The 23728-nt window shown below is 42.6% G+C and overlaps 1 protein-coding gene across 3 annotated transcripts in view; it reads right to left on the minus strand.

The window, feature by feature from the left end:
• Nucleotides 1-23728, minus strand: part of LOC131124838 (glutamate receptor ionotropic, delta-1) — a 116518-nt gene that overhangs the window by 25612 nt on the left and 67178 nt on the right. For all 3 annotated transcript variants that reach the window (XM_058065689.2, XM_058065691.2, XM_078791299.1), the window contains exons 4-8: nucleotides 17237-17442; nucleotides 8626-8679; nucleotides 6008-6181; nucleotides 4504-4665; nucleotides 1789-1908 (exon numbers count right to left, since the gene is read on the minus strand). In XM_058065689.2, the coding sequence (XP_057921672.2) occupies nucleotides 1789-1908; nucleotides 4504-4665; nucleotides 6008-6181; nucleotides 8626-8679; nucleotides 17237-17442 (716 nt within the window). The remainder of the gene's footprint in view (nucleotides 1-1788; nucleotides 1909-4503; nucleotides 4666-6007; nucleotides 6182-8625; nucleotides 8680-17236; nucleotides 17443-23728) is intronic.

Genomic DNA, 23728 nt, shown 5'->3' on the forward strand with positions numbered 1-23728 from the left:
CCTGTTAGCAGATATATTACACATAATAAGAGAAAATAAGACATATAAGACATAGAAAACCTGTTTATGACCTTATAAATGTGCTTCTTAACATTATTAGAGATCTCTCGACATGAAATAACACCCCTACAGTCACCTTTACACTCCTATTACTAGATATATTACACATAATAAGAGAAAATAAGACATAAAAAACCTGTTTAGGACCTTTTAAATGTGGTTCTTAACATTATTAGAGATCTCGCGACATGAAATAACACCCTTATAGTCACCTTTACACTCCTATTACCAGATATATTACACATAATAAGAGAAAATAAAACATAAAAAACATAGAAAACCTGTTTAGGACCTTTTAAATGTGGTTCTCAACATTATTAGAGATCTCTCGACATGAAATAACACTCCTATAGTCACCTTTACACTCCTGTTACCAGACATATTACACATAATAAGAGAAAATAAGACATATAAGATATAGAAAACCTGTTTAGGAACTTTTAAATGTGGTTCTTAACAGTATTAGAGCCCCCTCGACATGAAATAACACCCCTATAGTCACCTTTACACTCCTGTTACCAGACATATTACACATAATAAGAGAAAATAAGACATATAAGACATAGAAAACCTGTTTAGGATGTGGTTCTTAACAGTATTAGAGCCCCCTCGACATGAAATAACACCCCTACAGTCACCTTTACACTCCTGTTAACAGATATATTACACACAATAAGAGAAAATAAGACATATAAGACATAGAAAACCTGTTTAGGATGTTGTTCTTAACATTATTAGAGCCCTCACGACATGAAATAACACCCCTATAGTCACCTTTACACTCCTGTTACCAGATATATTAAACATAATAAGAGAAAATAAGACATATAAACCCAAATGAAAAGACATAAAACATATCGCATCTTTGAATGTGTTTCCTGAATGCCTTATATTTGTATTTTCCTTCATTTAGCATTCCTTATGCTCGGAAATGCTTCATTTAGGCAGAAAAGTACATACAATTTGATTAAATATGTATTTTAAAAAAATACTAAAAATAGCTTCTATTCAACCGTGAAAGATGATGACAGATTTTAGAAAACGTGTGACGTGAAGCCGTGAAAGTCGAAGTGCCAGGCGGCTAGGGACGACTATTTCATATATATAAATCATTTATATTGGTAAATATCACAATACATTTATATCAATGACTATATTATCATGATATATTATACCATCAACAAAAGCAATAATATAATGTAAATGTGTGTGTGTCACTATACAGTGTGTGTGTGTGTGTGTGTAAACAGGAAGCTGCCTGTGCTAATAACAATAATACGTCTTCATACTTTTTTCTATGTATATGAGTGGGATAATAGCTTAAGGGGGGCTTCATTACACACACACACATATCGGTCTGTATGGGTGTGTGTGTGTGTGGGGGGGGTGTTCTTAGTCTTAGTATGGCCATTATTAACTACAGGGAGACTCATAATGCAGAGCGAGCGCCCACATGATTAAATCTTCATACTGCAGAATTACTGTGTGTGTGTGTGTGTGTGTGTGTGGATAATACAGTGATGATTGCAGCGGTTATTAGGAATGCATGTGCGGGTCGGTGACACGTATGTACGTATATAATAAAGCCAGCAGGAAGGCTGCGGGCCGCAGTGAGCATGCCAGCCCACTAGTGGGTGGTGCCACCATAGCGGCACGTCGATAGAACACCAACAAGGTGTTTATGTCACACGTTAGAGGAGGGGAAAAAAAAAAAAGGCGTGAACTCACCCTCTTGAAGTCCTTGCCGAAGGTCTCGCTGTAACTGGAGCCGAGGATCTCGAAGTGGACGTGAGAGTTGGCGCCACTGTCCTTAAAGTCCATGGTCCCCGTCAGACCCGTGATGTTGCCCTGGAGACGTGACAAACGTGAACCGGTTTTTCGCTCAAAGTCAAATCCAACTTCGATTCCTTTTTCCTTCGATTTCAAACCAAGACAACAAAAAACATATTTCACAAATAAACATAAAAAAAAGTAACAGGATGGTGCTGAGATTTTCACTTCCTGTCTCATGGTGGCCAGCCAATCACAGGGCACATATAGACAAACAACCATTCACACTCTCATTCATACCTATGGACAATTTGGAGTCAACAATTAACCTAGCATGTTTTTGGAATGTGGGAGGAAACCGGAGTACCCGGAGAAAACCCACGCATGCACGGGGAGAACATGCAAACTCCACACAGATTGGGATTGAACTCGGGTCTCCGAGCTGTGAGGTCAGCGCGCTAACCACTCGACCACCGTGTTAGATAAATATAATGTTTCATGTAAGCTGCTACCGTTTTTTTGAAAGGGCTTTAATATCAAAATAGGTATTTCCCGCCATGTCCGTTGTAAGCTAGCTCATATTAACTCGTTTCTTAGCACTAGAATGTACAAAAAAGGGAAATAAATATGTGCCATGTTTCACGTAAGGATTGGGAATGATGGGGAAGATTACCCAAAAAGTGCAGTTCCCCTTTAAGTGAGGCCTGCAGTTCTTTGGATGTTGTTGTGGGGTCTTTTGTGACCTCTTGAATGAGTGGTCGCCGAGTGCTTGGTGTCATTTTGGTTGGCCAGCCACTCCTAGAAAGGTTTGCCGCTGTTTTCGACAATTGTGGATAATGGCTCTCACTGTGGTTTGCAGGAGTCCTTGCTGTGATAAATGGAAGCATGACTTCTTCCGTCTAGTTATCACAAACGCTTGATTGCAGTTGTTGCTGCTGAGGGGGGCCCAACCACTTATTGTCCATAGGTATGAATGAGAGTGTGAATGGTTGTTTGTCTCTATGTGTATGTAACAATATAACAGTCACTAAAGTCGTCATACAGCAACTTCACACTCAAGTATACAAACATGTACCAATATGAATTTTAAAAAAACCTCCATACTGTAACGCATTCAATAGGGTGCTGCAATGACGTTAGCCCCTCTCTGGGCTCCTCAAATAAAGACACACGTCATCAAAAGTATAAGATGCAGATGTATTTACGACGCTGTTGTCTGCACGGTGGACGCGTGGGTTTTCTCCGGGGACTCTCACTTCCTCCCACATTCCAAAAACATGCTAGGTTAATAGGCGACTCCAAATTGTCCATAGGTATGAATGAGAGTGTGAATGGTTGTTTGTCTCTATGTGTATATAACAATATAACAGTCACTTAAGTCATCATACAGCAACTTCACACTCAAATATACAAACATGTACCAATATGAATTTTACAAAACCCCCATACTGTAACGCATTCAATGGGGTGCTGCAATGACGTTAGCCCCTCTCTGGGCTCCTCAAATAAAGACACACGTCATCAAAAGTATAAGATGCAGATGTATTTACGACGCTGTTGTCTGCACTGTGGACGCGTGGGTTTTCTCCGGGGACTCTCACTTCCTCCCACATTCCAAAAACATGCTAGGTTAATTGGCGACTCCAAATTGTCCATAGGTATGAATGAGAGTGTGAATGGTTGTTTGTCTCTGTGTGTATATAACAATATAACAGTCACTAAAGTCATCATACAGCAACTTCACACTCAAATATACAAACATGTACCAATATGAATTTTAAAAAAACCTCCATACTGTAACGCATTCAATGGGGTGCTGCAATGACGTTAGCCCCTCCCCCTTGTGAGGAAAAGCGGTAGAAAATGAATGAATGTATGAATTTTGCTTTCAGTTGTGTTGTCATGGACGTGGATGTAAATGGCACCGATTGTCGCGCCAACATCAGACATCAAACGCAACCTCCTTCACTGATCAACACTTTGAAACGCCGAAGGTATTAGCTTGGTGATTTTGCAGCCGGCAGCGAGCGTTGTTTAGCTGAAAGGCCACGGATGAAATGACATTTCACGCCTTCCATTAGCTCATGTAGCAACGCGTACGACAGCGCGTCAGCGGCAAACTAAAAAAACCTTCCTCTGTCAGCGGCAAAGGTCGCGGCGGCTGTCAGCGCTGGGAAATAAATGCTAGCAAATGTTTGGCTTCCGATTGCCTCCAGTCAGTCGTCATAGCAAAGCGCTGATAGATGCTAGCTCTTTTTCATTTACTAGCAAAAACACCCCCCCCCCCCCAAAAAAAACAGGTTGGGCTAAAAAAAACACAATTTTACTCAACTTTAATCATTTAACATCATTAAACAGACATCTGCAGCGGCGGTTTAAGCAATCATTCGCATAATAAATGTTCACGTCTAATGTTCTCCGGAGCTAATGATTAGCGTCCTGAAAAAAATGGAAGCAAACCTCGGCGAGGTTAGGCGAACCTGCATGAAGACAATTTACTGCAGAGCGGAAACATTAGCTTCATAACTGCTGAAGGAAGCAATAAAACGCAGGCGGCTGTAAAGTCAAAGAGCTTTTATTAGAGTTCAACTTCCCGTCTGCCTTGCTGGATTCGTACCTTCGCTTTTCCACGCTTTGACAGCTTTCTAAACACAAACGCAGGAAGTGGCCTACCTTCTGGATGGTCTCCAGCATGGACCAGCCTCCGTTCCAGGGCTTGGTGGACTTCCTGATGCAGTTGAGGCTGGCCATGCTGTGCCACTTCCTGTCCTCCAGCTTCCTGTAGAAGGCGTTGGCCAGCATCAGCACGCTGTCGTACAGGTAGAGGTTGGACACCTGCGTGGGGCGGAGGGGGCGGGGTTAAAAGGTCACTTCTGTGTTGAGTAAATAACAGCCTCGAACTATTCTGGTGAATACATTGTTCACTATTGTTGGCTTAGCCCCGCCTACCTCCCTTGCTCACCATCATGGCGGACTTTCTGCTCCATGGGTATTCTGCTGTTCCATTCAACAACTCTAGTGTCCTTGGCACAACAAATGTCAACACGAAGCTGAGGGCGATGCTTTTTTTTATTGGGGGGGGGTGGGGGGGGGGGGGGCTATGTAACTAGCAACTTAAGTTGACGGATAACTGGAACTGATTTCAAAAGCAGTAAAAATCCGGCCTAAATGACATACTCATACTTTGTACAAATTTAAAATAGACCCCCATGTGGCCCCCCATTTGGGGCCCCCAAATGACTAAATACACCCCTGTTTATGATTACGCACCCACTCCCATACATTATTAATACAGATGGTCCCTGTTTTACAACGTTTCGTAGTTACATACGGGTTACATACATACACTCCCACGATTTCGTAATAAAGGTGGTTCTCGGTTAGCGACATTTTGTCGTTATGACCTTTCCTGATTACGCCCATAAATTATTAATACAGGGGTCCCCGGTCGTTTCCTGATTCCGTAAATGATTCAGGCTTAACTTGATTTACGACGTATCGAAGTCACATGGTTATGACGTTTGTGATTATACACGCACGTAAATCATTAGCACAGTTTACGGTTTACGATGTTTTGTAGTTTGAATATTTGCATACATACGTATACTCCTGGTTATGACGTTTTTTGATTATGTTTACACTACCATAAATTGTTAAGACTTTCCGGGGTTTACAATGTTCCGTAGTTCCGTAGTTAAGGCGCTTCCTGATTATGTACACACTTACATGAATTATTAATACACATTAATACACACATTAATACACAAATATTTCATGTTTCCAGAGGGGGCTCCTGGTTGACAGCATTCTGTGTTATTACGTTTTATAGTTTGAATTAAAATATCATTTTAGGCTGGACCAATGGTTACCGTGCCAGAAACCTCGGGGGGGCCGTGGTTTTGGGCCCTGGCATGCCTAGGACCAGGATCAGGACCAGACAGGATTACACAAGTTCCAAGACTTCCTGCAGGTCTAGCTCTGCTGGTGGCGAGGTGTTCCAGAACATCAGGTTTGGTTTGGAGTTGTTTTGTGTTTATTGTTCAGCATATTCCGCCGGCTTCCGAGTGTGGGCGGCGGCCTCTGGGGACGCGCTCATGAATTTATGGATGCGGATGACTGATTTGTGCTCTTACACGGACGAGGATATCTTTCCGAGACACAAAGATGCTATCTTTACCTCCAGGTTCTGCAGGTATCCCTCCTGAGGGTCGCACAGCAGCGACGAGATGCGGTGGTTGTGTCGCAGACAGCGAGCGCCGCTGTCCTTCCACAGCGGGAAGATCTGCCTGATGACCGTCATGCGGCCCAGCGCGCTGTGGGTCAGATCCAGGATCTCTGCGTCGCTGATTTCCTGTGGAGGACGTCGGCTTTTTACACAAACACAAAACAAACACACACACACACACACCAGATAGTGGCCCAAAAACTTTCCCGTCACGTACCCCTTCAGACTGGAAGTCATGTACCCCCTACTCCCACACTCAAAAAATATATTTGATATATTATTAAATATATTATATGTTATGACCAGTGTCATAGTAACGCCGTTACTTTTACTTTTTTCAGTAACGGGTAATCTAACTAATTACTCTTAGCATAACGCCGTTACCATTTTGGACACCCCGTTACTGAACGTTACTGAAGCCGCCTAAAAATATATCACCGACTTCATAACTAATCTGCAGTGCAGTGAGAGTGTGACAGTGTTGCAGAGTAACAAGGGAGGAGGTGAGATAACCAAATAAGCAATGAGGATTGGCTAAGGTTTAGTAAGGTTGCGTCTACGGCCAATCAGAGAACTTGGATGGGCGGGTGTTTACAGCACATAAGCAGTGATGATTGGCTAAGGTTTAGTAAGATTGCGTCTTCGGCCAATCAGAGAACTTGGGTGGGCGGGTGTTTAGCGCACATAAGCAGTGAGGATTGGCTAAGATTTAGTAAGATTGCGTTTTCAGCCAATCAGAGAACTTAAATGGGCGGGTGTTTAGCGCACATAAGCAGTGAGGATTGGCTAAGATTTAGTAAGATTGCGTTTTCAGCCAATCAGAGAACTTAAATGGGCGGGTGTTTAGCGCACATAAGCAGTGAGGATTGGCTAAGGTTTAGTAAGATTGCGTCTTCGGCCAATCAGAGAACTTGTGTGGGCGGGTGTTTAGAGCAAGTCCAAACAGCGTTTGCCAAATGGAAGTACAGACGCTACATTAACCTTGTTGATGTCAAAGGTAAAATGTACATTCTGTCCCCCCAAAAAATACTTACTTTTACTGGTAACTAGTTACTTTTGAAGTGGAGTCATTCTTTTTTTGATAAGTAACTAGTAACTCTAACTAATTACTTTTTTAAAGTAACGTGCCCACAACACTGATTATGACATTATATAAGAAAAATCATATGCCTTATTTTTCAACTGCACACATGAGCTGTGAATTTAAAACGGGTTTGAGGCTTTTTGAGGGGGAAGATGATTTTGTTTGGTACTGTGGAAATAATCCAAACCTACGTACATGGCCCTGCGTGAGAAAGTGATTTTTTTGGTTGTGTTTGATTGAACATATAACGCTTAACGACGGCATGTCGAACAAACAGCTTTGAACTTCAGTAGACAAAAATACATAAATGTATAAATAGCTTCTTGCGAAAACAACAATGCTTTTCAACATACCACTACTGCAACCAGGAATCATGTGATCACATGATTCCATAAATATGGAGCATCCGGGCCGCCTTTCTTGGCAGAATCCTGACAAGATGCTTAAAAATCAAGACACCACTAACACACGAACGATGCTTTATCATTACGTTATTTTATGCTGAATATGCAATCAATCAGTCGCGTTTCCTTCACTTTCCACTTCCTGTCCGTGCACCAATACTTTTGTCCGCTGGAGCACGGCCATTGGAATGTAAATATGGATTCCAGTCATGGTCCACGGCGTGACTAAGTGCTCTATAAAAGAAGCCGCTATCTGAAAATCCATACATTGATGTTGTAACGTGTGTAACATGAACTACACGCGCTGTCACTTTAAATCACCGCCACGACTTCATCAACGACCCCAGATCCCAGAAACTCCTGGCTTGGCTCGCTCGTCATGATGAAGAGGAGCTTGAAGGACTTTAACGCATATATAAAACATATATATATATATATATGTATAATATAGTTGTGTATAAATACATACTGGTATGTATTTGTGACGCGTGTGGAGTTCATTCATTAATAGTTTGTCAGAGAGGCGTTGACCTCTTCCTGTCCGTGACAGCAGGGCGGCGGCAGCGTGATGGATGTGCTGCCCGATACGCCGCTGAAGTAACCTCGCTTGTTGTCAGCTCATCACCTCATTAGCGCCTCAAAGAGACGCGCCGACACCATCTTTACACGAGGTCTTCATGGCTAGCTACGCTAAAACACGCACCAGTAAAAAAACCTCGCTGGAAAAGGTTTGGACGCTTTATCTTCCGCGAGTGGCTTGAGGCATTGTGAGCGCTAGCCGGCTAGTAGCTAGCCGGTGTGGTGTGGCGTGGGTGTCACTATGCCAGCAATGTAGTTCTTCGATAACAATGTAAATAACAATAATAATAACAATGTCGCTCGGTTCATATGCAGGTCACATGATATGTAAATGGAGGATATTTGTCCCATTAAGTGTATTCTTAGCTCCCTCTTTTTATCTGTTTGTGTATCTTTAGAACGCACAGAAAACAGGAAGACCTTCATCACAGTGTGGAAGATCAGCCAACAGAATCGCCGAGTACAATTTGTTGATGGAAGTATTAGTGAAGTATTCCACGTACCTCGTTAACAAACACCCAGTGACTGTCTTTGGACGCCAGGTTGGTCTCCACCGCCTGCACACACACAAAAACAAGACGCTATTACACACATGATGGCTGTGTTCGAAACCGCATACTTACCTACTACTCTAATATTTGAGTATGCAGTGTGTCTACACTGGTAGTATGCGATTTTTGAGTATACGAGAAGTTCCCCGGATGCATACTGCATTCGCCAGAAATGTTGAGCATGTATCATCAGCTTACTACTCACACTTAAATTACCCAGGATGCAACGCCACGTGACGTCACCGCGGAAAAAAATGGACGGTGTAAAGCAGGATATATTACGAGTTGGTTGGCTTCTTGTTTTCAAAGTAAAAGCAGTGATTTATCACTATGGTTTTTTTGTATGAGAATTACTGGATTTGCGTTGCTCATTTCGGCTAGCTTAAATTTTGCCAAATTTGTCCGAATGAAATTGTAAACGGTTGGTATTTGGACAAATAAATGGCACACTCCGAATCTAAATGTCCACTTTCTCGCCTGATTTAAAAAAAAAAATCTCAATAAAATGATGTATTTAAAGAGTTTAGAGCGAAAGTGAAGTAGTACGCTGTAGTGTAAACAGCATCAGCTAGCCAGCTAACGCTAACTTGTGCTAGCTAGCTAGAACTAGGGATGCTTACCATACTTTGTTAATTCAATGTAATAATTTTACATGTTATTTATTTAATTTTTTATTGAAATAAATTGCCAATAAAGCAAATTAAATTAATTTCATCAAATGAAATTAATTAATATACACACAATTTATTGTAGATTATATTTGCTATCGGATAATTTATAACTAAGCCACAATGCCACTAACTAATTTTACTAATTTTAATTTTCTCATAAAATTAATTGTTAGATTACAAAATTTTTTTCTTAACATTCTGACTTTTGAAAAAGTAATTTTTTTTTTTAAAGACGTAATATTATGAGAGACAATAAGGAATAAAGGACTAAAATAAAAATATAATTTTTTGAAAATTAGGCTGCGGAAAAAGTTATAATGTTTTGAGAATAAAGTCAAAATATGAGGGGAATGAAGTTATAATTAAAAGAAGAAAATTTACAAGACTAACAACGCTTTGCATACTGTCTGATGGATTGAGTATGCAGTATGCAGTATGCAGTATGCAGTATGCAGTATGGATGGAAGTATGTAGTATTTAGTATTCGGTTTCAAACACAGCCTATGTCTTACATACATTCATGCTAGCTACACAGGTGGTGCTCGTCTTACATCGTGTTGTGTTCGGACGCTGCGTGGTTATGCGCCCATAAACAAAAACTGGGTCATCAAGACCAGATTCTCCAGAGAACTATTTATTGTGGTGTGTGCCCCCCCCCCCCCCATCTGTCTCGGGATAGGCAGGAAAATAAGCGTGCGTTAAAGAAAAGGAAAGCCGTCACAGTGGAAGTGATCTAAAAGATGCCCACCCATATTTTCTGCTGTCTCTGTCGTGACCGTGATGAAGGATAAAGATGATGCCATGCTCGAGGGTCATGGATTCGGTGCGCAGTTACAAGGAGACGTGGGGGTGGGAGTGGGGGGGGGGTGTTATCCTTCCAGACTTGAGGAAACGTGAAGAAGGTGTAAATGCTGGCAGGCAACCACAGAGATGAAAGTAAGGCGTTTCATGTCTTTATGAGGGTATTTTATGAGTACTTTATGGGTTCTGTGTAGAGTACGAGTGACTTAGGAGGTGGTTCAGGTCTCATTGAGCTGGAACTTAAGCAGACCGAGGAGCTCCTGTGCTTGGTGTGTTTTCACCGCGGGTTGTTTAGCATAGGAACCCGGGTAGGAAGCCTCACCGCATGAAAAAGGCTTTTTATGTGTTTGCTTTAAAAAGTGTTTTTTTTCCTTTTTTATTTCTGCTTCTGCGTTCAAAGTGGAGGATGTGATGTGGTCCAATGGGGGTGGGGGTGGGGGGGGGTGGTGGGGGTGGTCATATTACATATTCAGCACACTGCCTTCATTGTCAGTCGCACACACACACACCTGTGAAAACACACTTTTCCCATCCATCCATGTAATGAAACGTTGACAAAAGCGAACACGCTTCCTTTGCTGCAGTGTGATGTCATTATTACCAAATCGCCGACGACGCCATTCGACGTTCTGATGGCGAGCTCCAAGTTTGTAGCGCCACCTGTTGCCTTGCTATTACTTTTTTAAAAAATTTGTTCATATGTTCCATATCTAGTATGCTTCGGGGCGGCACGGTGGTCGAGTATTTAGCGCGCAGACCTCACAACTGGGGGACCGGGGTTCAATTCCACCCTCGGCCATCTCTGTGTGGAGTTTGAATGTTCTCCTCGTGCATTCACAGACCTCACAGCTAGAAACAAACAGCCAAAACAAAACTCAATTGTTTTCGAGACATCGAAAAAGACTGAACGTGGCCATAATCGTCACACAGCAACTTAACACATAACAGTTATGAACGCTAAACATGTATTTTGAACATCTGGCTTTAAAAAAAAGGGCTGCACTGCGGTCAAGTGGTTAGCGCGCAGACCTCACAGCTAAGAGACCAGGGTTCGATTCCACCCTCGGCCATCTCTGTGTGGAGTTTGCATGTTCTCCCCGTGCATGCGTGGGTTTTCTCCGGGTACTCCAGGTTTCCTCCCACATTCCAAAAACATGCTAGGTTAATTAGCGACTCCAAATTGTCCATAGGTATGAATGTGAGTGTGAATGGTTGTTTGTCTATATGTGCCCTGTGATTGGCGGTGTACCCCACCTCTCGCCGAAGACAGCTGGGATAGGCTCCAGCACCCCCGCGACCCTCGTGAGGTAGAAAACGAATGAATGATTGAACAGTATGCTTCTGCAATATGGACCTTAGCATACTGTACCTTAGCATCACCATATTTTGGGGACGTATCACGATATGACGATATCAAAACTACTATATGATATCTAAGTCTTGTATAAAAAGCTAGAAACCTTAAGAATGAAATACACTTATCTGAAATGGTAAAGCACATACATTTATTGGTAACAATCTGGCTAACTTTCTAATAGCCTTTGCACACATTGCTATAAACCTTCCCCAAACTGTAATGGCCGTGCTGGCCATTAAGGAAGATGATATCTGCTACGGCCCCATGTCACCAACTCGGCTTGTTTACGTTTATCATTTCTACCGATATAAGTCATTTTCTTATCATTGGAAGAATCTATACTAGTATTATTTCCTGATAACGGAAAGCAATATTCCAAAAATGCAGTATAGATGGACATGGCCAGGATGACACCAACTGTCCAGTGGAAGCCCACCTCCTTCGTGGTCTGCACAGGCTCTTGAAGGTTCTTGACGTTCTTGATCCCAACCCGAACATGTTGTAAAATAACGTTAGAAGGTCGTAAACAGGTTTTCCATGTCCTGTATGTCTTATGTTGTCTTATTATGTCTACTACAGTAGATCAAAAAATAGTTAAGAACCGTATTTAGAAGGTGGTTCTGTGTCTGGGATGGAAGAATTGGATTGATATTATTTCCTGGGGGAAAAATTTGCTTTGGTTTCAGTTTTTGCCAAAGATTTTCACCCAAATTAATAACAAAAAAAACGAGGTCTGACATGAAAGAGCATGTGTTGCTAGTAATGCGGCTCGGTGATGCAGCTTCCTGTATTTTAGTATGCACGGCCATGTTTGTGTGTCTCTACTACATCCTGAGGCATCTTCTCCTCTCCTAACACTCTACTGTGTATATGTGTGTGTGTGTGTGTGTGTGTGTCAGCCATGATGGTGCCTGAGTGGCTGAATGACTCTCCCAAACAATATGGCCACAGGAGTAGTCAATGGCCCCACACGGCCAAAATGGCCTCTGTGGTAGAACTTGACACCATCTGTGTGTGTGTGTGTGTGTGCGTGTGTGTGTGTATCCACTAGCATCGTCATTAACTTTGTTGATACGCAGTGAAGGGACGGGGGGGAGCAGGGTGGCGCTAACGCTACATTGATGCAGACCTAAAATGTCGTTGATGCGTTCAAGGGCTTTTCAAGCTGGTAAATGAGTGAAAATCTGAAAAAGTTGGTGTTTTATTTTGGCATCCGTTGTCAAGAAAAGAGGAGGAACGTCCGAAGGAGCATTCCACTCACTAGGTCTCCATTAGCCAGATTAATGGCCGCCGCTAACGCCAACATGAGGCTGAAAAATGACACAATTAGCGGTTTGTCATGGCGTGTGTGCACGTGTGTGTGTGTGTGTTTAAAAACGGACCCATCCTCCGGCGTGCTAATGCTAGCTTCCTGTTGCAGGTGTGGACAAACGCATAAAACAACACCTTCTTGTGCGAAGCAGTCGTAGATTTGATTACCGGGTGAAGGATTCTTATTTATGTATGATGAATATTTACACAATTGACCTTCACGCTGCTAAGTGGCTAGCATGCTAACTGACACCGTGCCCGCTGAAGCCAGAGAGCAATGAGTGGCAGGTCTGAGATCAGCGGCAATCATCATTAACGCAACAATTAGTCCGTCATTAGGGTGGCTCTAATCACCTCGTGTGTGTGTGTGTGTGTGTGTGTGTGTGTGACCGAGACGTTGTCATTCTTTGTTGATAGCTAATGCTAGTCACATGACTTTTAGGAGCAAAGTCAAAGATGATAAGGTCACACTGCTGCAGGACTCAATCAACTTTATTGACACGACACTAAAAAGCATCAGCTAGCCAGCTAACGCTAGCTTGTGCTAGCTAGCTAGAACTAGCTAGCTAGAGCTAGGGATGCGTACTTATTATACTTATTATATATTAAACTCACAGAGATTGTTATTTACTATTTTTTTATTCAAATAAATTGCCAACAAAGCAAATTAAATTAATTTAGTCAAATGAAATTAATTAATGTCAAAATTTAAAAAATAAAAAATTTTTGTCATAAAATTCTGACCTTTTTTTTTAAAAAGACGCAACATTATGAGAGACAATAAGGAATAAAGTTGTAATTTTTAGAAAATTAGGCTGCGGAAAAAGTTATAATGTTACGAGAATAAAGTCAAAATATGTATGAATAAAGTTATAATTATGAGAAGAAAATTTACAAGAAGAAAGTTGAAATAGTTGGAATATTTGTAAAAATAAGAACAGCAGAAGAAATGTAAAAAATGAACTGTAATTTACGGGAATACAATCTAACCATTAGGGAAAAAGTGGTCATATTGCAGGAATAAACTCAGAATATTATGACGAAAAAATTTCAGTAGCGTAGAGTATAAATATTTTTTAAAGTATTTTTCAAATTGTAATATTATGAGGAAAATAGGTTGGGGGAAGTTTTATTATGTGAGGCAAATAAAGCCAAAATATAATGGCAATAAAGAAAATGTATGAATATTATTTTAAAGTTTAAATAAGCTATAAGAAAGTGATATTAATAATACCGTAGGCTTTTTCACCGATATGACAAAAGTGAGATGCCGTTTTTTTTTTTTTTAATATACATCACGTCAAAGTGGCAAAGTTGCATCTTTTCATTTTTCAAGATGCGAGCCCACAGTGGAAAACTTTTTGTCCTTAAATATAAGTTTTACATCAATGAATTACGGGTTATTATTATTGAATCGACATTATTACTAAATAACGTTACTTAACAATTCAATGAATAAATGAAGAGGGCCAAATTAGTAGCATGCTAATGCATGAGCATTTTCAGCAATGGATGAAGTGGCTGAAGAGGCCGTGGATGAGGCCCCTTTTTAGAAGCCATGAAAGATAAATGTGTGATTTGTACCCTGAATGCATCTCCTAAATAAATCACTTCTTCCTGCTCACGTTCCGCTGCTGCTAGCTTCACTTCACACTCGGTGACTGACAGGCCCAAAAAAGTCACTTCACATTTAAATATCCATGCTCATCACAGTCATCACAGTGGCTGGTTCCGATAAAACCACCACCCAACCCCCACCCCACTCCCACACAGACGATGTGGCTAGCATGTGTTGTGTTGGGTGTTTATTTCATACGTGTGTTATGAAGGGACACAGGAAGCTAATGAGCAGCGTTTCCACGCCTGATTGGCCTCTTGAGACGCTGGACACGGTCAGCAGCGCCGCCATTTGTGGAGGTCAGGAGCCCTTCTCACCTTAGCGCACACACACCCAGCCAGAGGTGACATGCCAGCCATGAGCGTGTCCACCCAATGAGGAAGCATCCGTGCATCTCATCGACACGTGTGCTGCTCGTGTTGTTGTTGCAGATTAAAAAGCACATGTTTTCACAGCCATGCGTGCACACGCACACACACACACACACACACACACACACGGCATGATGTGCACACTCATGCAGGAAGTAAAGTCACATCCCCACTCTCTGCGGTGTTGTGGTTAACTACAGCCTTCCACGAGTATTAGTCCAGAAATATGCATATGAAAGCACATGCTACATATTTTTCCTAGCATAAAAGACGGTGAAATGAAGTCAAATTCAAAGACATGTTTTGATGATATGCGGGGAGGGCTTCTAATAATGCTAACAACCACATTTACAAGGTCGTAAACAGGTTTTTTTATGTCTTATATGTCTTATTTTCTCTTATTATGTGTACTATATTGGGTAATAGGAGTGTAAAGGTGACTGTAGGGGTGTTATTTCATGTCGAGAGGGCTCTAATAATGTTAAGAACCACATTTATAAGGTCATAAACAGGTTTTATATGTCTTATTTTGTCTTATTATGTGCCATATATTGGGTAATAGGAGTGTAAAGGTGACTGTAGGGGTGTTATTTCATGTCGAGAGGGCTCTAATAATGTTAAGAACCACATTTATAAGGTCATAAACAGGTTTTATATGTCTTATTTTGTCTTATTATGTGTCATATATTGGGTAATAGGAGTGTAAAGGTGACTGTAGGGGTGTTATTTCATGTCGAGAGGGCTCTAATAATGTTAAGAACCACATTTATAAGGTCATAAACAGGTTTTATATGTCTTATTTTGTCTTATTATGTGCCATATATTGGGTAATAGGAGTGTAAAGGTGACTGTAGGGGTGTTATTTCATGTCGAGAGGGCTCTAATAATGTTAAGAACCACATTTATAAGGTCATAAACAGGTTTTATATGTCTTATTTTGTCTTATTATGTGTCATATATTGGGTAGTAGGAGTGTAAAGGTGACTGTAGGGGTGTTATTTCATGTCGAGAGGGCTCTAATAATGTTAAGAACCACATTTATAAGGTCATAAACAGGTTTTATATGTCTTATTTTGTCTTATTATGTGTCATATATTGGGTAATAGGAGTGTAAAGGTGACTGTAGGGGTGTTATTTCATGTCGAGAGGGCTCTAATAATGTTAAGAACCACATCTAAAAGGTTGTAAACAGGTTTATGATGGTTTATATGTCTTATTTTCTCTTATTATGTGTAATATATTGGGTAAATTGAGTGTAAAGTTGACTGTAGGGGTGTTATTTCATGTCAAGAGGGCTCTATTAATGTTAAGAAACACATTTAATAGGTCGTAAACGTTTTTTTTTTAATGTCTTATAAATCTTATTTTCTCTTGTTATGTGTACTATATTGGGTAATAGGAGTGTAAAGGTGACTGTAGGGGTGTTATTTCATGTCGAAAGGGCTCTAATAATGTTAACAACCACATTTAAAAGGCCGTAAACAGGTTTTATATGTCTTATTTTCTCTTATTATGTGTAATATATCTAGTAATAGGAGTGTAAAGGTGACTATAGGGGTGTTATTTCATGTCAAGAGGACTCTAATAATGTTAACCACATTTACAAGGTCGTAAACAGTTTTTTTTATGTCTTATATGTCTTATTTTCTCTTATTATGTGTAATATATTGGGTAATAAGAGTGTAAATGTGGCTGTAGGGGTGTTATTTCATGTCGAGAGCGCTCTAATAATGTTAAGAACCACATTTATCAGGTCGTAAACAGGTTTTCTATGTCTTATATGTCTTATTTTCTCTTTTTATGCGTAATATATTGGGTAATAGGAGTGTAAAGGTGACTATAGGGGTGTTATTTCATGTCAAGAGGGCTCTAATAATGTTAAGAACCACATTTAAAAGGTAGTAAACAGGGTTTTTTATGTCTTATACATTTTATTTTCTCTTGTTATATATAATATATTGGGTAATAGGAGTGAAAAGGTGACTATAGGGGTGTTATTTCATGTTGAGAGGGCTCTAATGTTAAGAACCACATTTAAAAGGTCGTAAACAGGTTTTCTATGTCTTATTTTCTCTTATTATGCGTAATATATTGGGTAATATGAGTGTAAAGGTGACTATAGGGGTGTTATTTAATGTCGAGAGGCTTCTAATAATGTTAAGAACCACATTTATAAGGTCGTAAACAGGTTTTTTATGTCTTATATGTCGTATTTTCTCTTATTATGTGTAATATATTGGGTAAAAGCGGTGTAAAGGTGACTATAGGGGTGTTATTTCATGTCTAAAGGGCTCTAATCATGTTAAAAATCACATTTAGAAGGTCGTAAAGGTTTTTCCATTTTGAAAGAATAAATCATACCACACGGAAGCAATTAAGTGTGATAAAGGATGGCTGTGTGGAGGCGTGGATGTACGTATACGTATAGCGGTACCTGCTGTATGAAGGCGTGGGCGGCGTGGGGGCTGAGCAGCAGAATGGCTCTCCTCAGCGTGTCCCTGTAGCGGTTGAGTTGCTCCGTCCTCATGGAGGTGAAGAGCTCGGTGAAGACTCTGCTGATGTTCCTGTCCACCCGCTGGACAGACACCTCCAGACCCTGACGACACGTCTCGTCCAGGAACGCCTGAAGGCCTCGCATGTCTGCAACCACAATCGACACGTCCGTCAGTGAAAGGACGAACGCACGGATGCGTGCCGCGTCGCGTCGCGTCCTGCATCCACCAGCCGCATCCGCCAGTAATGGAGATATATGTAGAACTTTATTCATGACCACGGCTTTTAATTGTGCAGCTCAAAGATTTATTTCACGTAATCAAACATCAAGGTCCCGGCTGGCGACCAGAAGGTCATAGGATCGATACCCACACAGGATGAGCCCTCATAATAAATAATAATCAGGTGAGAATAATAACTTCATGACGTTGACGTCCCGTGTGTGTGTGTGTAACATTGAGCGTCACCTTGGCGCGGCTAATAAATGGTGGCTAGCAAGCAGGCGGTGCGGTCGGGACGGCTCCTCTGAAACGCGTTGCGTCCTCGCATCGGCGTCTTCGGCGGGGGACGTAAATCAACCCGGCTGAAGGGCGACATGCCCACTCCTCTGTGATTGGTCCCACGCCCAAAGGGCTTCTTCACTATGAACCATATAAGGAAGTCTGCCCCTCTGTGACATCACAAAGGGCCAGTTTCACCACGCCTCCTGAAACCGAGCGTTTTCTAGTGGATATTGTGAGGGAATCTTCCAGTGTAGTTGTCGTCTTGTGTGCTAGGGGGCGCCGTGTGCGCGTGGCGCCGTGGCTTCATTTATGTTTGATGTTTTTGCGGAGCGTGCATCTTCACGAAAGCTAATTTGATGCTTGAAATATTAAAAGGCTTCCTGGCTCCACACTTCCATGCCAAACTAACAGCGTGCCGGCGCGGTTCTGGCGGGTGGCGCCGTCCGACGCCACGTGCGCCGGAGGAGAACACGCCGCTCGTCCGTCTGGTGTGAGGCGCCGTCTCTGATTGGCCTTAATTGACTTCCTTGTTTGCTCTTTGAGAGCGTCTTCCTGGCTAACGAGAGACGCTAACGAGCGAGCAGACGCCACCGCCGGCCGACCCTCCAGAGATGAAAGTGCGAGTGTGTTTGCTATTTCTAGAAAAGTCGGTCGCCGCGCTGCCCTTCGGAGCGGAACGATCGGCGGTCGCAGACACGAACACGAGCGACGTGGTGGAAGGAACACGTTGTGTCAACGTCGGCGGGGAAGAGCGGCGAACGCCCTGAGAGGCTTTTTCACGTCTGGTGACGTTCTTTATTCATTTATTCCGTCATTCAAGATGGAAGACACGCGGGAGACCACGTGGACGCCAGTGTGGATGCCCAGGGTGGACGTTAGCGTGGACGTCCCAGGGTGGATGTCAGCGTGGACGTCCCGGGGTGGGCGTCCCAGGGTGGATGTCCCAGAGTGGACATTAGCGTGGACGTCCCAGGGTGGATGTCAGCGTGGACATCCCAGGGTGGATGTCAGCGTGGACGTCCCAGGGTGGATGTCAGCGTGGATGTCCCAGGGTGGACATTAGTGTGGATGTCAGCGTGGACATCCCAGGGTGGATGTCAGCGTGGACGTCCCAGGGTGGATGTCAGCGTGGACATCTCAGGGTGGATGTCAGCGTGGACGTCCCAGGGTGGATGTCAGCGTGGACATCCCAGGGTGGACATTAGTGTGGATGTCCCAGGGTGGTTGTCAGCGTGGACATCCCAGGGTGGATGTCAGCGTGGATGTCCCAGGGTGGACATTAGTGTGGATGTTCCCGTGTGGACGTCCCAAGGTGGACGTTAGCGTGGACATCCCAGTGTGGACGTTAGCGTGGACGTCCCAGTGTGGACGTCCCAGGGTGGACATTAGCGCAGATGTCCCAGGGTGGAGGTTTGCATGGACGTCCCAGGGTGGACGTCCCAGGGTGAATGTCCCAGGGTGGACGTCCGAGGGTGGTCGTCCCAGGGTGGACATTAGCGTGAACGTCCCAGGGTGGATGTCCCAGGGTGGACGTCCCAGGGTGGATGTCCCAGGGTGGATGTCCCAGGGTGGACATTAGCATGAACGTCCCAGGGTGGATGTCCCACGGTGCATGACCCAGGGTGGATGTCCTAGGGTTGATGTCCCAGGGTGGACGTCCCAGGGTGGACATTAGCGTGAATGTCCCAGGGTGGATGTCCCAGGGTGGATGTCCCAGGGTGGACATCTCAGGGTGGATATCCCAGGGTGGATGTCCCAGGGTGGACGTCCCAGGGTGGACATTAGCGTGAATGTCCCAGGGTGGACATCTCAGGGTGGACGTCCCAGGACCAACCATACCCTAAGATGGATCCAAACATCCTCCTTTGGCATCAAAGCGCCAAAAGCTGTGATGGCTGATGATGTCCTGCTCCCTTCAAGGATCAGAGGCTGAGATGATGAGGTGTCAGGTGTCAATCAAACGTAAACGGCGGCTTCGGGTCTGATTAGGCAGCAGTGACACACAAACAGAAGATGTTTTTTTTTTTAACCTGCTGCGTGTCGTCTCCGCTCTCAGTCTTCTACGAGTCAACCTGTCAATCAAGCAGACGTCGGGGTGTCTCCGGCCTGAGTGTGAGCGTGAGAACGGCGTGGGCGAGCCGACCGCCACGCGGCCACGTGATGCTCCTTCACACTTGACAGACACGAGGACTGAAGGAGACGCTGAAAGGAGCTCCTTGAAGACGGAGGACGCTGTTGTTGTGTCTTGTCGTCATGGCAACAACAAGAACTTGGAGTGGTACATGTTCCGGGAAGAAAGAGGAACAGTCGTCTAAACGCAGATGCTAAACAAACACCAACCTCATCAACCCCCCCGGGCCCCCCCCCCATAGGTGCTATCATCCAAACACAATTAACAAAGAATTAGCTGTGTGAACTTTAGCGGCACGTTAGCTTGCGGCGCCTCGTAAAGCCCAACATTCAATTAAAGGTCGAGGCCGTAAACGAGCCATGGAGGGGTTTCCACTGCACACGTCCACGTATAGGACATGTGGATAGGATGCCTGAGGATATCATCATTACGTCACGCTACGATATCACGTCATGATGCCGTGTTAAGACGTCACATCATGGTATCGTGCTGACATTACGCTATCAGAAGCTATGATGTGATATCACATTGATGCCATGCCATAATGTTGTGCTATGATATCATGTTATGATGACATCACCTCATGCTGTTATGCTATGATATTACAATGTGATATCACACCATGATGCCAGGCGTATGGTATCAGGCTATGATATCAAACTATGAGGTGATATCACATTGATGCCATAATGTTGTCCTATGATATCATGTTATGATGACATCACCTCCTGCTGACGTTATGCTATCACAATCTGATATCATATTGATGCCATGCCGTAATGTTGTGCTATGATATCATGTTATGATGACATCGTTTCATGCTGACGTTATGATATCACAATGTGATATCACACCATGATGCCACGCCATAATGTATGTAGGGCGTATGGTATCAGGCTATGATATCAAACTATGATGTGATATCACATTGATGCCATGCCATAATGTTGTGCTATGATATCATGTTATGATGACATCACCTCATGCTGACGTTATGTGATATCACACCATGATGCCACGCCATAATGTTGGCGTATGGTATCAGGCTATGATATCAAACTATGATACGATATCACATTGATGTCATGCCATAATGTTTTCCTATGATATCATGTTATGATGACATCACCTCATGATGACGTTAAGTGATATCACAGAATGATGCCACGCCATAATGTTAGCGTATGCTATCAGGCTATGATATCAAACTATGATATGACGCCTCATGATGATATCACGCTATGATACTATTCTATGATGCCACACTATGACATAATGCGATGTCACATTACGATATCACACATTTCAGTATATTACACAATGATGCCACACTATGATATCATGCTGTGACATCACAGGATCTAATCACACTATGATATCACATTACGATGTCAAGTTGATATCACTATTTCAAGCTATGTATTACACTATGATGTCACACTATGATATCATGCTGTGACATCACAGGATCTAATCACACTATGATATCACATTACGATGTCAAGTTGATATCACTATTTCAAGCTATGTATTACACTATGATGTCACACTATAATGATATCACTTTGATATTATGCTCTGATATCACATGATGATTGCATGATGATATGACATGACGATACAGACTCCACGCTGCCGTTGCTATGATATCATGCTGATATCACACCATAATGCCCCATTATGTCAAGGGACGATATCACTATGATGTCACGTGATATCACCCAACAAGGTTTCGATATGGGGTTAATAATAGTTAATAAAACTTGTATATAATGTATATATGGTCTTATATAGATACATATGTACTATATGGTTGTATGAATAACATGCATGTACGCTTTAATTGTGTGCGAGGCTTCAATTAAGGCCAGCACGCCGCTAATTGACTTCCTGTCGAGTCCGCAGTCTTCACCCCGTATTCCAGGAGACACAGGAAGCGAGCGCCGGCCACGCGAGGTCGTCCACACGTGCTCGCCAACAGGACATTGATCTAAAGCGATCCCGATCAACGTGCGCGCCCGCAGCGCCGCAGCGGGCGCCGTCCTTGCGTGTTAACGTGACGCTATGTCATTGTAACGCGCTCTCCAGATACGTGCTGAATGCATTTATGAAGTGGCATGAAGATGGATCACCTGCAGGCACGCCATCCATCCACATCTCCGGTGGAGGAACATCCTCATTGGTATTTCACTCATGGCCGTGGCGGCGTTGTGGAAAGCTGCAAACGCAAACATTTGGAGCGGAGAGTCGCCAAACGCTCGCCAAACGCTCGCCAAACGCTCCTCAAACACTTTGGACCTTCTGCTTCACGCCCAAGCACTTTTTGATTGGTGCCACCAACTGGTGCAACGTGTGGTCTTCTTCCAAGGCAGGACCAGCTAGCAGACGTGATGGAGGCCGTAAAAAAACAAAGGAGACGTTCCAGCGTTTGCACGCCATCAAAAGACAATCAAACACGCCGCTAAGCTCTATCGGGGCACGCAGCGTCACATGACCCGTTCATCTCCGGCATTCAGACCTATGGTCAGACATATGACCTCTTTATTTACATATTACTACACTCAATTAATAGGAATTATACTATATTTATTATATACTACCATAACTAATAACTATCCATTTATTATTGCACAGTTAACAGTAGCCATTCATCAAAATACCTACCATAGTAATTGGCATTTATTACATGTATATATATATATGTATATATATATATTATAATAACTATTTAGTATATCATATTTTTATTGTTATATTTAACTAGTTTCATTATATTAGTAGTGGCTATTATGTAAATAATAGCCACTAAAACGTATATATATTCATATATTCATTGGTTAATTATTAACTAATTAACTAATAACATATTAACTAATTAACTATATTAACATATTAACTAATAACATATATATAAATAATTACATATGTATACACATATATAATTAGTTGAATTAATAGAATATAATAATAATATATAGTCATATATAAACTCAATATATGAATATATAAATTTTATACATTCATAAATAAACTAATATATTAATATATATTAATATATAGAGTTTATATATATCAATATATATTAATATATAAACTCTATATATTAATATATATTAATATATAAACTCTAGGGCTGCATGGTGAATAAGTGGTTAGTGCACAGGCCTCATAGCTGGGAGACCAGGGTTCAATTCCACCCTCGGCCATCTCTGTGTGGAGTTAGCATGTTCTGCCCGTGCATGCGTGTGCCCTGTGAGTCCAGGGTGTCTCGCCCGAATGAATATAAATTATTAAAATTATTACTATTAACCGTGTATTAATATAGAAATTATTGCAAGTATTACATGATTATACTACGCTGGCATCGGAGCCATGATGATGCAAGTCCTCAGCCAGCCAATCAGCCATCGGTAGGGTAAAAGGTCAAAGGGCAGCCTTCCGGGTGGCTACGAATGTTGCTATCCAACAGCCTACATGAATGGCTGGCGTTGATGTCGAGCCCCCACTCTGCCCCCCCCAGGTGGAGCCCCACTTCTAGCGTCCACAATGGCGTCTTCCATCGCCAAGCCGACGGCGGACATTTGGATGAGATGTGTGTCCCAGCGCCACATGTTGGCCGTGTGAGGGCGACGAGGCCACTGAAGAAGAAGAAGACAAGAGCGGCTGCCAGTCATCCTTTGGCTGAAAAAGTTGGAGTCCGGTAAAAACAACAAACTCTTCTCTCTTCTGGCTTCTCGGCTTCCAGGCGCCTCAAAGAGAATTCCAAAACGCTGCTGGCAGCCGTGGCGTTGCAGCGTTG

This window comes from Doryrhamphus excisus, linkage group LG6 (genome assembly GCF_037039965.1).
Source record: "Doryrhamphus excisus strain RoL-2023G ecotype Guam linkage group LG6, RoL_Dexc_Guam_v1.1, whole genome shotgun sequence".
NCBI classification, from domain to species: domain Eukaryota; kingdom Metazoa; phylum Chordata; class Actinopteri; order Syngnathiformes; family Syngnathidae; genus Doryrhamphus; species Doryrhamphus excisus.